Raw genomic sequence first — 14,991 nt, forward strand, 5'->3', positions numbered from 1 at the left:
GGCCAGAAACTTTCTCAGAATGAATTATTTATTTTAGTTCTCTAATTATACAGATGTGTTTCAATAATTTTTTCAATATTTAAGTTTTTAATGGTAAATTCATTGTCCAGTAAAAGCTTTCTTTCATTTGAATACATTCATTAGTACGAGTATTTTTGGACTGGAATTATTGTGAAAAAATGGTCAGAACTAATTTAGTTTTTTGTGTGCTATGGCAGTATCATGGTTTGTTGATGATATCTGATTGTAATATTACAGTATTTTGAAATATACCATGGTACTGCTAGGAAATCCAAAGAATATAGCTGCATTATTTTTCCATGGTAATTATTAATATATTTGGGTATAGATATTTTATTTATTTAGTTAAAAAACATTTATATCTGTGTATATTTTCTTTGATTGTTCTGAATCAAAAGATTTGCAAACCCGCTCTGAAGTCCGGATCTGAATCAAAAGATTTGCAAACCTGCTCTGAAGTCCAGATCTGAATCAAAAGATTTGCAAACCTGCTCTGAAGTTCTGATCTGAATCAAAAGATTTGCAAACCTGCTCTGAAGTTCTGATCTGAATCAAAAGATTTGCAAACCTGCTCTGAAGTTCCGATCTGAATCAAAAGATTTGCAAACCCCCTCTGAAGTCCAGATCTGAATCAAAAGATTTGCAAACCATCTCTGAAGCTCTGAACTGAATCAAATGATTCGCAAACCTGCTCCAAAGTCAGGATCTGAATCAAAAGATTTGTGAACCCGCTCTGAAGTCCAGATCTGTATCAAAAGATTTGCAAACACCCTCTGAAGTTCTGAACTGAATCAAATGATTCGCAAACCTGCTCCAAAGTCCGGATCTGAATCAAAAGATTTGCAAACCCGCTCTGAAGTCCGGATCTGAATCAAAAGATTTGCAAACCATCTCTGAAGTTCTGAACTGAATCAAATGATTCGCAAACCTGCTCCAAAGTCAGGATCTGAATCAAAAGATTTGCAAACCATCTCTGAAGTTCTGAACTGAATCAAATGATTCGCAAACCTGCTCCAAAGTCCGGATCTGTATCAAAAGATTTGCAAACACCCTCTGAAGTTCTGAACTGAATCAAATGATTCGCAAACCTGCTCCAAAGTCCGGATCTGAATAAAAAGATTTGCAAACCCGCTCTGAAGTTCTGAACTGAATCAAATGATTCGCAAACCTGCTCCAAAGTCAGGATCTGAATCAAAAGATTTGTGAACCCGCTCTGAAGTCCAGATCTGTATCAAAAGATTTGCAAACCCCCTCTGAAGTCCAGATCTGAATCAAAAGATTTGCAAACCATCTCTGAAGTTCTGAACTGAATCAAATGATTCGCAAACCTGCTCCAAAGTCAGGATCTGAATCAAAAGATTTGTGAACCCGCTCTGAAGTCCGGATCTGAATCAAAAGATTTGCAAACCTGCTCTGAAGTTCCGATCTGAATCAAAAGATTTGCAAACCCACTCTGAAGTCCGGATCTGAATCAAAAGATTTGCAAACCCCCTCTGAAGTTCTGATCTGAATCAAAAGATTTGCAAACCTGCTCTGAAGTTCTGATCTGAATCAAAAGATTTGCAAACCCCCTCTGAAGTCCAGATCTGTATCAAAAGATTTGCAAACCCCCTCTGAAGTCCAGATCTGAATCAAAAGATTTGCAAACCATCTCTGAAGTTCTGAACTGAATCAAATGATTCGCAAACCTGCTCCAAAGTCAGGATCTGAATCAAAAGATTTGTGAACCCGCTCTGAAGTCCGGATCTGAATCAAAAGATTTGCAAACCTGCTCTGAAGTTCCGATCTGAATCAAAAGATTTGCAAACCCACTCTGAAGTCCGGATCTGAATCAAAAGATTTGCAAACCCCCTCTGAAGTTCTGATCTGAATCAAAAGATTTGCAAACCTGTTCTGAAGTTCTGATCTGAATCAAAAGATTTGCAAACCTGCTCTGAAGTTCCGATCTGAATCAAAAGATTTGCAAACCCCCTCTGAATTCCAGATCTGTATCAAAAGATTTGCAAACCCCCTCTGAAGTCCGGATCTGAATCAAAAGATTTGCAAACCTGCTCTGAAGTTCCGATCTGAATCAAAAGATTTGCAAACCCGCTCTGAAGTTCCGATCTGAATCAAAAGATTTGCAAACCCACTCTGAAGTCCAGATCTGAATCAAAAGATTTGCAAACCTGCTCTGAAGTTCCGATCTGAATCAAAAGATTTGCAAACCCCCTCTGAAGTCCAGATCTGAATCAAAAGATTTGCAAATCATCTCTGAAGCTCTGAACTGAATCAAATGATTCGCAAAGCTGCTCCAAAGTCAGGATCTGAATCAAAAGATTTGTGAACCCACTCTGAAATCTGGATCTGAATCAAAACATTCATGAACACACTCTGAAGTTCCAATCTGAATCAAAAGATTTGCCAACCCACTCTGAAGTCCGGATCTGAATCAAAAGATTCATGAACACACTCTGAAGTTCCGATCTGAATCAACTGATTTGTGAGACTTGCTCCGAGATACCAATCATCAAATGATTCGCGAACCCACTAAGAACTTCTGATCTAAATCAAAAGATTTGCGAACCCGCTCTGAAGTCCGGATCTGAATCAAAAGATTCATGAACACAATCTGAAGTTCCGATTTGAATCAAAAGATTTGCAAACCCGCTCTGAAGTTCCGATCTGAATCAAATGATTTGTGAGACTTGCTCCGAGATACCAATCATCAAATGATTCGCGAACCCACTAAGAACTTCCGATCTGAATCAAAAGATTTATGAACCCGCTCTAAAGCTTCGATCTAAATCAAAAGATTTGCGAACCCGCTCTGAAGTCCGGATTTGAATCAAAAGATTCACAAAACCGCTCTGAAGTTCCGATCTGAGTGAAATGATTCGTGAGACTTGCTCTGAGATACCGATCATCAAATGATTTGCGAACCCGCTCAGAACTTCTGATCTAAATCAAAAGATTTGCAAACCCGCTCTGAAGTCCGGATCTGAATCAAAAGATTTGCAAACCCGCTCTGAAGTCCAGATCTGAATCAAAAGATTTGCAAACCATCTCTGAAGTTCTGAACTGAATCAAATGATTCGCAAACCTGCTCCAAAGTCAGGATCTGAATCAAAAGATTTGTGAACACACTCTGAAGTTCCGATCTGAATCAAATGATTCGTGAGACTTGCTCTGAGATACCGATCATCAAATGATTTGCGAACCCGCTCAGAACTTATGATCTGAATCAAATGATTCATAAACCTGCTCCGAATTTCCGATCTGATTTGCGAACCTTTTTCTAGTTCAGTTTTAACGTTAAATCATTGCGAGCCTGCTCCGAAGTACCGAAATGATTCTGATAAGCGCTCCGAAGTCCGGATCTAAATCAAATGATTCACAATTTGTGATCCGATTGGAACTTCGAAACTGTGAAATGTGAATAATTTTGCTACGTAATGGTTTAACGTAATGTTCATTCTCGATTATGAGTGTGTCTCCTCTTCTGCCCCTGGTGAAAAAAACAGCTAAAACCAGCCTAGGCTGGTTAGCTGGTTTTAGCTGGTCATAGCTGATCAGCAGGCTGGTTTTAGAGGGGTTTGGGCCACTTTTCCAGCCTGGTCAGGCCAGTCTTAGCTGGTCAGGCTGTGAAACCACCAGCTAAAACCAGCTACTTCCATCTTAAACCAGCTAAGACCAGCCAACCAACCTAGGCTGATTTTAGCTTCTTTTTTTCAGCAAGGGCTCTGCGGTATCTGCTCATGGATTAGGCCTACTCTGTCGGTGGAGATATGCTGACGTTCCTGAGTAAATTTGGTGATCGTATTCTGGAGAACATGGCACAGTCATGCAAATCATGAATGTTCATCTTTGGATGAATGATTCCTTTAGTGTTTTTTTGTTTGTTTGTTTGTTTTGCTTTACTTAATGTATTCAATTATTTAATTTGCTTTATTTACCATTTAATCTCAATTTTAATATATGCTTATTAATTTGTTGATATATTTTTTTAAATATAGCATATTTTATTTTTGCTATAAAAGCATACCATATTTTTTTGTTAATCATATATATAATTATTGTTACATAAAAGCTTTTGTAAAATTTTAACTTTTATTTTAGAGTAGTAAAGGTGGCCTTAGGTCAGCGATCAGTCACAAATAGACACTAGGTGGCGTTCTAGCTTTAAACTTGATTCATCAGAGTTTGAATACATACATGTCAAGAATATTTACAAAATAAAATGTATGTTTATCACTGTCGATTAACCTTGACTAGTCCAGTGTAAACTCAGTTTAGGTGTTCTTTAGGAGTTATTGCAGAGAGATTTTGTACCTTTAATCCAGATGTTTCACAGCTCTGTACACTTATTTTAAGAATTCTACTATGTTGACGGCTTTGTACATGAATATTAATTACGTAAGGTGACGTTTGGCTTGTAGCCCTACCTGATTGGCCGACAATGCTCATTATACTGACGGCGTGACGCGAGAATATTAATTAGGTCATCTGAATGGACGCTTCAAAAAAGGTTACTAGGCAACGTCAGCATTACCTAATTCATATTCATGAGATAATCCTTTCCAATAGTACGGTTGCTCTTTTCGACACCGGAGTTCCACTTGCGGGATTTCCATCGTTCAGAAGGACTTTTACGGTTTTGTGATCATAACGAGGCGTGTTCTGTAACCGACTCTGACCTACATCAACAGCAGCGCTTTATTATTTTACTTTCATTCGTGTGTGAGCTCATGCTGAGTGATTGACAACACGCTGTTTAACTTGGAGCCGCAGGACACAGGTTTGTTTACTCTCAATCTTTACTGAATATGAACATGAATGAGTATTTTGTTGCTTATATAGAATCTTTAGTGCGTTATATAGAATCTTTATGCACATAATCAATTATTTAACTCGGATTATATTGTACATGTTTCATAGACAGGGGATTTATCTGTGTACAGTCAGTGTAACATGAGATTTTATGCATTTAAACTCGATCTGTTCGGTGTTTTTTCTTTAGTTTCGGTTGTAAACGTGCATGTGGCTGACAGCATGTCATAGAAAGTGAGAGCAGATGTGAAATAGTGCATGAAATATAGCAATTTAAGCAAAACGTGTGTGTGTGTGTGTGTGTGTGTGTGTGTGTGTGTTTTGTATGGCAATGTGTAGTTGACAGATAGACTTTTTTTTTGTAAAAGTCAATTTTTGAAGAAGAAACATATATTCATGTAGTGTGAAGTCTGATCTTTAAGAAGTATAAGGGTCACTAACTTCGTCAAATCTTTCATTGCTTTTTTTGTTTTGTTTTTTAACATTTTAACTGAACTGTACCATAAATGTGTCCTATGGTGTGACATGGCAAAAAAATAAGAAAAAAACTCTTAATAATATACAAATAGCACGAGAGAGATTTATCTTTATTGTTAGACACGTATTTTCACATGGTGTTATTTATTTAATATGAAATTTTAATTAACAATTTTTTTTCCCCGTGACTTGTTGGACAATTTCAAGACAAACTTTGACAACAAGACTAACTTTATTTTGTTATCTGTTCAAAACTGTTGAAAATTATACCATTTTTAAGATGAGTGATATTTATATATCCCCTGTTGCAATACTCAACAGGTTTTTAATATTTTTTGAGATAAAAACAAATCTGTGGTTATTTTATGTGTGTCACACCATTAGACATTATGTCACACTAAAGGACATTATTATTAAAGTATTTCTAATTGATTTTGAACATGTCAAAGGAAAAAGTAAGTTTAGTTCTGATACCAACAATATCAATGTTTTTTAAACAAAACAAAATATTTTTTTATCAACAAAATTCAGTCTCTTAGTCAGTATGTTACTGAAACTCTTCTAGCCCCCTGCCGAATATGATTGATACTCAAACTATATTGTTTATGATTTGAATGAATTGTTAAAGTATATACTATAGCTATTCTTTTTAAGGTTTCATTTTGATTCTATTTACTTTCTGCGTCACTCTCAGGATTTCCTCCCTTCTGGAGGATCCCTGGTCATTTTCTCTCTACATTTCCATGTTCTCTCTCTTCCACTAATTTCTCTCCCTCAATTCTTTCTGTTTCAAAAACAAAGTATCACATTTTATGCTTATTTTCATGTTACTTTATAATAGTACACGTTTTATGCAAAAATATCAGAAAGTAGTTTAATTATTGCATTTAGGAAGAGTGAAAATGATCAAAAAAGAATAAAAAGGAGTTATACAAATCTTATTGAATTATTTAAAATGCGACTTAATATACTTTGTCCTGTGGTGTGACAGTACAGGCGTCACACCGGAAGACATTGTCTGTCACATCAAAGCTTTTTGTGTCAATTAATGACCTTGCTATTCTGAGCTAATAGAGTTTTAAATTAAAAATATAATTTATGGGTGTCACACCAAAGGACAACAAAACATAACACTTTTGTAGTGGTACAAAAATGTAAATAATTAAGCATTTCTGAGACAAAAATTGCACTTGACATGGGGTTCACAGGGGGCTTCAATAACACAACCATGGGTCCTTCAACTAATTAAAGTTTTCTCTGGAATTGGGCGATTTATAATCAGGAAATGGTGTCACACCAGAGGACATGGTTTTCAGAGACAAAATGTATGAAGTTCCTAGACTATCAAAAATATACGGATGAAAAATGAGACTTGTACAATTCTGCCAATTATTAACATTTTTATGCTTTTCTTTTTAATTTATTTAAAAAAATGTGTAATGTATTGAACCATGCTTGAGACAGTCACACCATTGGACAATTTTGACATTTAAAAAAACATTTACTGCATTTTAAATGATGATAATATTAATTATGTTAATTTTTATCTTGTGAGACAGTGAAAATGGCATGTCACGTCAACAACCTATATATATATATATATATATATATATATATATATATATTTATACTGAATACATTTAAACTTTTCATTGATGTATGGTTTGTAAGGATAGGACAATATTTGTCTGAAATACAGCTGTTTGAAAAATCTGTAATCTGGGGGTGCAAAAAAATCAAAATATTGAAAAAAAACACCTTTAAAGTTGTCCAAATTAAGTTCTTAGCAATGCATATTACTAATAAAAAATTAAGTTTTGATATATTTATGGTAGGAAATTTACATAATCTTTATTTAATATCCTAATGATTTTTGGCATAAAAGAAAAATCCATCATTTTGACCTATACAATGTATTTTTTGGCTATTGTTACAATTATACCCGTGCTAGATTTTTTTAAATGTTTTTAAATGTGCTCAACAATACTTCGGAGAAACAATACAGTAAAACAGTCATATTGTGATATTTGTACAAACTTGTGTCTCTTAATGTAATTTATTACTTAATAACTTAAACTAATTAACTTGTAATTAACTTTAATTTATAAAAAGGGGTCTTATATAATAAAAAGCACTTGTTTACGATAGTTTTCGCTGACGTATAGCTAAACAGAAGGAGGTATGTGCTCAGGAATGACAAACCTTGCTTTTCTTGGTTTTTCCCAACTGGTCTGACGTCTTTGTCAATCTTGGCTCCAGCAGTATGAATGCTCTCTCTGTCTGTACGTGACTGCACTCCCTGCTTTGCTTGGGAATCATAAAGACCAGGGTCTGTGTTGAGACTATTGTGCATGTGATGTAAATACACGTACAGTCTTACAGTAGATGCTTTGGTCTGTTTGAGTGGACAGAACTGTGACAAACTCTATAGTTTCGTTTTTAGTCCTAGTCTTAGTTTGAACTTGATCCAGATTCTGACAAGATCCAGATGTTGAGCTGGGAGTGGTTCATTGCATGTAGTCATTCTGATGGAAAAACAGAGAAGCATTCAGGGAGAACCAGGCTATTAGACTGTACTCTTTATAGCTGACTTATAATTATGCAAATTCTAATTAAAAAAAGTGGAGACAATCTTGTTTGAATATCTTCTTTTACTCACAAATACTTCACATTATAGGAGTAAATGTGGATGTAAATTCAGTTTGGCATGGCTTTGACCTGTAGACCAGGGGTTTTCAATTTATTAGCTGCCACAAACCCCCAAATATAACCATCCTCGTGTGAGCAACCCCCATCCTGAACTTTTAAAAGAAAGACATATACAGTACATTTAATGTATAAAGACCCAATTTTAAACTGCTGACATTAATATTTTAATTTTGTGAGTATATAGTTTACTCTTTTCTCTACTCACTATAGTACTGTACTGGTTTTTAATTCATTAATTAGGTAATTATTTAATTTATTTATTGAATTATTTATTTATTTATTAAAGTTTTTATAGTTAACTAAAACTAAAACAATAATAAATAAATAAATAAATAACTGAAATAAAATAAAACACAAAAAACGTAACCAATTTTTAATTCAGACATTTCCCAAGGAAATGTGATAATATAATATAATATAATTAAAAATGATAAAAATATAATTATATATACAGTTTATTATATAATAATACATTATAAATTTATATAATAATAATAAATTATAATGTAAAATTAAAAAATTATATATATTAGATATTAATAGTTTTTTTAGTTGGAAAAAATAACTAAAACTTTAACAAAAAATTAAAGTAAAATCAGAATATATATATAAAAAAATTCTAATTAAATAAAAACTGCAATGTATCTTATTGATAGTGATTACTAACAAAAACAGTAACCTTTTTAATAAAATAAATATGTATATATTTTATTTCAAATTTCTTTTATTGGATTTTCTGCACTGAACATCAAATCCACAGTCAACAATGCACTGTTATATAAATGTGTATTTTTAATATAATCATATATACAGTTTATAATATAATAATCATAATAAATTAATATAACATAACAATAATAAATTATAACATAATATTAATAAATAATCAATATTTATATTTTAGATTATTAATAGTTTTTATAGTTGGAAAAATAACTAAAACTTGAACAAAAAATTAAAATAAAATCAGAATATATCAAAATAATTTCTAATTCAGACATTTAATAAAAACTGTAATGTAATTTATTGATACTGATTATTAATAATAATTATAATAATAAAAACAGTAAACTTTTTAATAAAATAAATATGTATACATTTTATTTAAATTTTCCTTTATTGGATTTTCTGCACTGAACATCAAGTCCACAGTCAATGCACTGTTAATATTTATGTATATATTTTAAGTATAATTATATATACAGTTTATTATATAATAATAATAATACATTATAAATTAAATTAAATATTGTTAAATTAAATGAACAATATAAATACATTTTATTTATATTTTTTAGATTATTAATAGGTTTTTTTTGTTGAAAAAATTACTAAAACTTTTTTACTCAAAATGAAAATAAAATCAGAATATATAAAAATAAAAACTAATTCAGACTGTTAATAAAAACTGTAATGTATCTTATGGATGATATTGTTGATATTGATTATTAATAATAATTATGATAATGAAAACAGTAATCTTTTGAATAAAATAAATATGTATATATTTTCTTTATTGGATTTTTCGCCAAAAAGTAAATCAGATGGGAGATGCTGGATAATTAACTTAAAAGTTTTGATTGTGAAACATGAGCATTTGCTTACATTTTGCATCTTACATAGTGATGTTATTGTGTGTTGCATAGTTTTTGTACCACATACTGTGCAAACTTCCCTTTTTTGTTTGCGTGTGTTTTTAAATATCATCCTTATAGTGTCAGAACTGCAATAGTTGCCTCTTACACAATATTAATAGATAGTTTATAGTCTCTGTGATATTCCGGTCTCTAGATGTTGCATTACTAACCATAAGCAATAGTAATAGTGCTTGGTTTTTACAGTCAGTACTGTTAAAAATGTCTGGTGTAAACTGTCTTGGGACCTATTTCAACAGACTTAGAGGAAGTTGAAGAACCACAATGAGACTAAAAACTGAAGACTGAAGACTTTTCTGAAGAGAAAGATAATCGAAAACCAGCTCAAGCGGTTCTGATGGCAGAAAACGTCCCGTCTGGTTTGTTGGAGGCGTGTGTTGTGCTCGGAGTATCAAATGAACGTCTGAAAGATATAGGCCTGGTGAGACAAACTGTTCATTTCTGTGTTCATAGTCATTCTGTGCAAATTTTTAGGAAAAAACAATGATAATATGTTTGAAATGTTATTAATGATTATTAATAATAATTATAATAATAAAAAAAAAATATATATATATATATATATATATATATATATTTTTATATTATATTTAATATATTATACAGATCAGGATTTATATATATATATATATATATATATATATATATATATATGAAAATAATTAAATGTTATTAAAGTAATTAAAAAAATGCATGAATGTTTTTATTATTAATCATATTTAAAAAATGTTTATATTATTAATAAAAATAAAATATTATTTAATATCGTATTAATAGTAGAATATATTTAATATCACAGTATTTAATATACTCTCATTTTAATAATACTAAAAAAGCTTATTTATATTTTTAGATTAATAAAAATAATATATATATATATATATATATATATATATATATATAAATAAATTATATATATGTAAATATATACGTTTTAAACATAAAAGTAAAAATTAAATGTATTATATATATATATATATATATATATATATATATATATATATATAATACTATTTTATTAATATTACAGTAAAATAATTGTTAAATTAAAATATTTAATATTGTATTATTAGAATATATTTAATAATAATAAAATAAATTTTATAGAAATATACATAAAATATATTATTACATTTTGTATTAATATTAAAGTAATAATTACTTTCTCTCTTTCTCTATATATGAAAATCATAAAATGTAATTAAATTAAATATAAAATATATTACTGTTTTTATTATAAAATTAAATGTGTTCATATTATTAATAAAATTACAATATTAATTAATATCGTATTGTATTAATATTAGAAAATTTAGTAATAATAAATAATAAAGTATGTTTCTATTTTTAGATTAATAAAAATATGTAATTTATTAATATTCCTATTTTTCATTAATATTAAAGTAAAAAATAATTAATTAAATATATTTATTATTATTCAATATACTCTTATTGTATTTTAATAATAAAAAATAATCAAGTAATATTAATAAATAATATTTAGAATTTTAGATGAAATATATATTTTAGTTTAAAATTATATACATTTTAAACATAAATAAAAAATGTATATATATTTTATTAATATTACTATTGTTTTATTGATATTAAAGTAAAATCTATTAAATATTATGTGTGTGTATATATATTACATTTAATTTTCATGTGAAATGTTTCCAAAATGTAATTAATTGTGCGTATATATGTGTATATTGATATACATGCAAAAAGTTAACTGTGTTGTTCTTGTCTGGATGCAGCTGCAGGGTAAAGACAAAGAGTCTCTGGTGGAGGCGGAGGTGCTGCAGGTTCACGCTCCACCGTTTGTAACGAAGGAGAGCTCCAGTAACGGCACTGAACAGGATCACGCTCCGGCCTTCAGCAGAGTCCAGCGACGGCGCTCCTTTAAGAAGAAGAGAGAACGGCCGGTTTCCACCATCAGCAATTCTGGCCAAACCAACGAACCAGTGGTCGCCGTCTCAGACGACCTCAGCGTACCACAAAACATCGACCTCATAGCCCTGCCACAGCTCTGCTTTCCAGGTAAGCTTCGCAAACACCTCAGCCTGCCGTTCTGTATGTAACGATAACGCTGACAGTGTTTTATCATTGGACAGATGGGTTGAGAATAACCAACGAGAGCAAAGAAGACAGCTTTCATTTCCTGGTGTTCACGGATGTGTTTGGGAACCAGACTCATGGTGTTGTGGCTCAGTACTGCAAACCTGTTCATGTGAGATGTCTTATCATTACCTAAGAGTACTGCATTAATTATACTACCATAATAATAATAATAATGATAAAAAAACAAGAACATATACCCTGCCATTCAAAACTTTGGGGTCATTTGTTTCAGTCTCTTCTGCTCACCAAGGCTGCGTTTATTTGTTCAAAAATACAGTAAAAATGTGACCCTGGACCACAAAACCAGTCATAAGGTTAAATTTGACAAAACTGAGATTTATACATCATATGAAAGCTCAATAAATAAGCTTTCTATTGATGTATGGTTTGTTAGGATAGGACAATATTTGGCTGAGATACATCTATTTGAAATCAGAAATCTGAGGATGCAAAAAAATCAAAAAGACTGAGAAAATCACCTTTAAAGTTGTCCAAATTCGGTTCTTAACAATGCATATTACAAATCAAAAATTACATTTTGATATGTTTACAGTAGGAATTTTACAAAAAATCTTCATGGAACATGAACTTTACTTAATTTCCTAATGATTTTTGGCATAAAAGAAAAATCTATAATTTTGACCCATGCAATGTATTTTTGGCTATTGCTACAAATATACCCCAGCGACTTAAGACTGGTTTTGTGGTCCAGGGTCACAAATGTGAAATATTATTATAATTTAAATAACTGTTTTCTGTGTGACTATATTGTTAAATATAATTTATTCCTGTGATCAAAGTCTAATTTTCAGCATCATTACTCCAGCTTTAATTGTCACATGATCCTTCAGAAATCATTCTAATATGCTGATTTGCTGCATTTCTGAGTTTTATAAATGTTGAAAACAGTTCTTTGTGTGGAAACGGTGATATAGTTTATTTTTTAATGACTCTTTGATTAATTGAAAGTTCAAAAGAGCAGCATTTGAGATTGAACTCTTTGTAACATAACATTATAGTCTTTACTGTCACTTTTGATCAATTTTGTGGATAAATAACGCATTATGTTTAATAATTCATTAAAAAATTATTTAAAAAGGATCTTATTGACCACACATTTTTAAAAAGGTAGTGTACAGTACATAAAATATACACTACCTCTCAAAAGTTTGGGATCAGTAAGACTTGTAATGCTTTTTAAAGAAGTCTCTTCTGCTCAAGACTGCATTTATTTGATCACAAATACAGTCAAAATGTAAATATTATTATAATTTAAAGTAACAGTTTTTTTTGTGTGAATATATTGTTAAATATAATTTATTCCTGTGATCAAAGTCTAATTTTCAACATCATTACTCCAGTCTTCAGTGTCACATGATCCTTCAGAAATCATTCTAATGTGCTGATTTTCTGCTCTAGAAGCATTTCTGATTATTATATCAATGTTGAAAACAGTTCTTTGTGTGGAAACGGTGATATATTTTATTTTGATTTATCAGAAGTTCAAAAGAACAGCATTTCAGATTGAACTCTTTTGTAACATTATAGACTTAACTGTCACTCTTGATCAATCAAAATGATTTAACAAGAATCTTACTGACCCCACATTTTTTAAAGGTATTGTACAGTGCATAAAATATACACTAAGTTGTAATGCTTTTTAAAGTAAAGCATGTATTTGATCAAAAATACAGAACAAAAATGTTATATTGTGAAATATTATTACGATGTAAAACAACGTTCTTCTATTTTAATATACATTCAAAATAAAATGTATTCCTATGATCAAAGCTAAATTTTCGTCATCATTACTCCAGTCTTTAGTGTCACATGATCCTTCAGAAATCATTATAATATACTGATTTATTATCAGTGCAAATATTATATTTTTTTAGAAACCTGTGATATGTTTTTTCAGGTTTCTTTGGTGAATAAAAAGTTAAAGAACAGCATTTATTTAAAATAGATATCTTTTCTAACAATTAACACTACTGTTCAAAAGTTTCAGGGTCAGTAAATATTTATTCTTTCTTTTTTTTTGAAAGAAATTGATACTTTTATTCAGCAAAGATGTGTTAAATTGATAAAAAGTGATAGCAAAGACTTATATTGTTAGAAAAAATATATATTTTGAATAAATGCTGTTCTTTTTAACTTTTTATTCATCAAAGAATCCTGAAAAAGTATCGCAGTTTCCAAAATAATATTTGGTAGCACAACTGATAATAAATCAGTATATTAGGATGATTTCTGAAGGATCATGTGACACTGAAGACTGGAGTAATGATGCTGAAAATTCAGCTTTGCATCACAGAATTAAATTATATTTTAAAGTATATTAATATAGAAACCATTATTTTATATTGTAATAACATTTTGCAGTATTATTGTTTTTTCTCTGTATTTTTGATCAAATAAAAGATCTTGATGAGCATAAGAGACTTCTTTAAAAAACATTACAAGTCTTACTGATCCCAGTGTATATAATAATTCATAATAATTATAAAATGCCTATATAAATGCAGTTGCTAATTGATTTGTCATGTTTGTTGTGTTTTTGTAGTTCCAACATGATAATGGGATTCATCAAAACGGTAATCGGGTGAACAAACTCCAGCGTGTCTACACCACATACAGCATCTGTATCATCTCCAAATATCCATATTATAACGCCCTCAGGGACTGTCTGTCCAGGTAAGAGCCACTCCATATCATTATTTACTGTAGCTGTAACATGAAGTATTTGTTGTAATTAATTCATTTCTCTTCTGTCATAGTTTACTGCTCCAGCTGAAGACACCCCGCATGTGTGAGTTTGAAGAGCAGGTGAAGGAGTTTTCTGCCAAACTGGCATTGGTGCCCATTCCTCCTCCTGGACCGCTGCATGTGGTGAGCGTCTTTATTATGACCGTCGACACTGTTTAGTTATACATTTAGTTATTTTACCTGTGCAAGCTGTTTCAGGTCACCTGCTTCATTGTTTGTCTTTGTGGATTTTTCTCTAGGTGTTTAACCTCAGACCCTTTCTGATTGAACTTCCTTCGCGACTGGATGTGGATCGGCCCGTCTTGGACCTCGATCTTCATCTGCCATTTCTGTGTTTCAAACCCAAACACATCCTGCAGGTCAGGAGCCTCACGCTACTTCTGTGCTTCTTATGATCGTATATATATCTGGAGTTAACGGGGTTACTGTT

At 30.9% G+C, this 14,991-nt stretch overlaps 1 protein-coding gene across 1 annotated transcript in view; it reads left to right on the forward strand.

Moving 5' to 3' along the window:
* Positions 1-9,923: 9,923 nt before the first annotated feature.
* LOC141289409 (DENN domain-containing protein 3-like) overlaps positions 9,924-14,991 on the forward strand; it is a 7,866-nt gene continuing 2,798 nt past the window's right edge. Inside the window, exons 1-6 of the mRNA XM_073821508.1 lie at positions 9,924-10,092; positions 11,432-11,714; positions 11,789-11,904; positions 14,359-14,489; positions 14,573-14,684; positions 14,801-14,920. Of these exons, the coding sequence (XP_073677609.1) occupies positions 10,009-10,092; positions 11,432-11,714; positions 11,789-11,904; positions 14,359-14,489; positions 14,573-14,684; positions 14,801-14,920 (846 nt within the window). The 5' untranslated portion in view covers positions 9,924-10,008. The remainder of the gene's footprint in view (positions 10,093-11,431; positions 11,715-11,788; positions 11,905-14,358; positions 14,490-14,572; positions 14,685-14,800; positions 14,921-14,991) is intronic.

Source organism: Garra rufa, chromosome 17, assembly GCF_049309525.1.
Source record: "Garra rufa chromosome 17, GarRuf1.0, whole genome shotgun sequence".
Classification (NCBI taxonomy): Eukaryota; Metazoa; Chordata; class Actinopteri; order Cypriniformes; family Cyprinidae; genus Garra; species Garra rufa.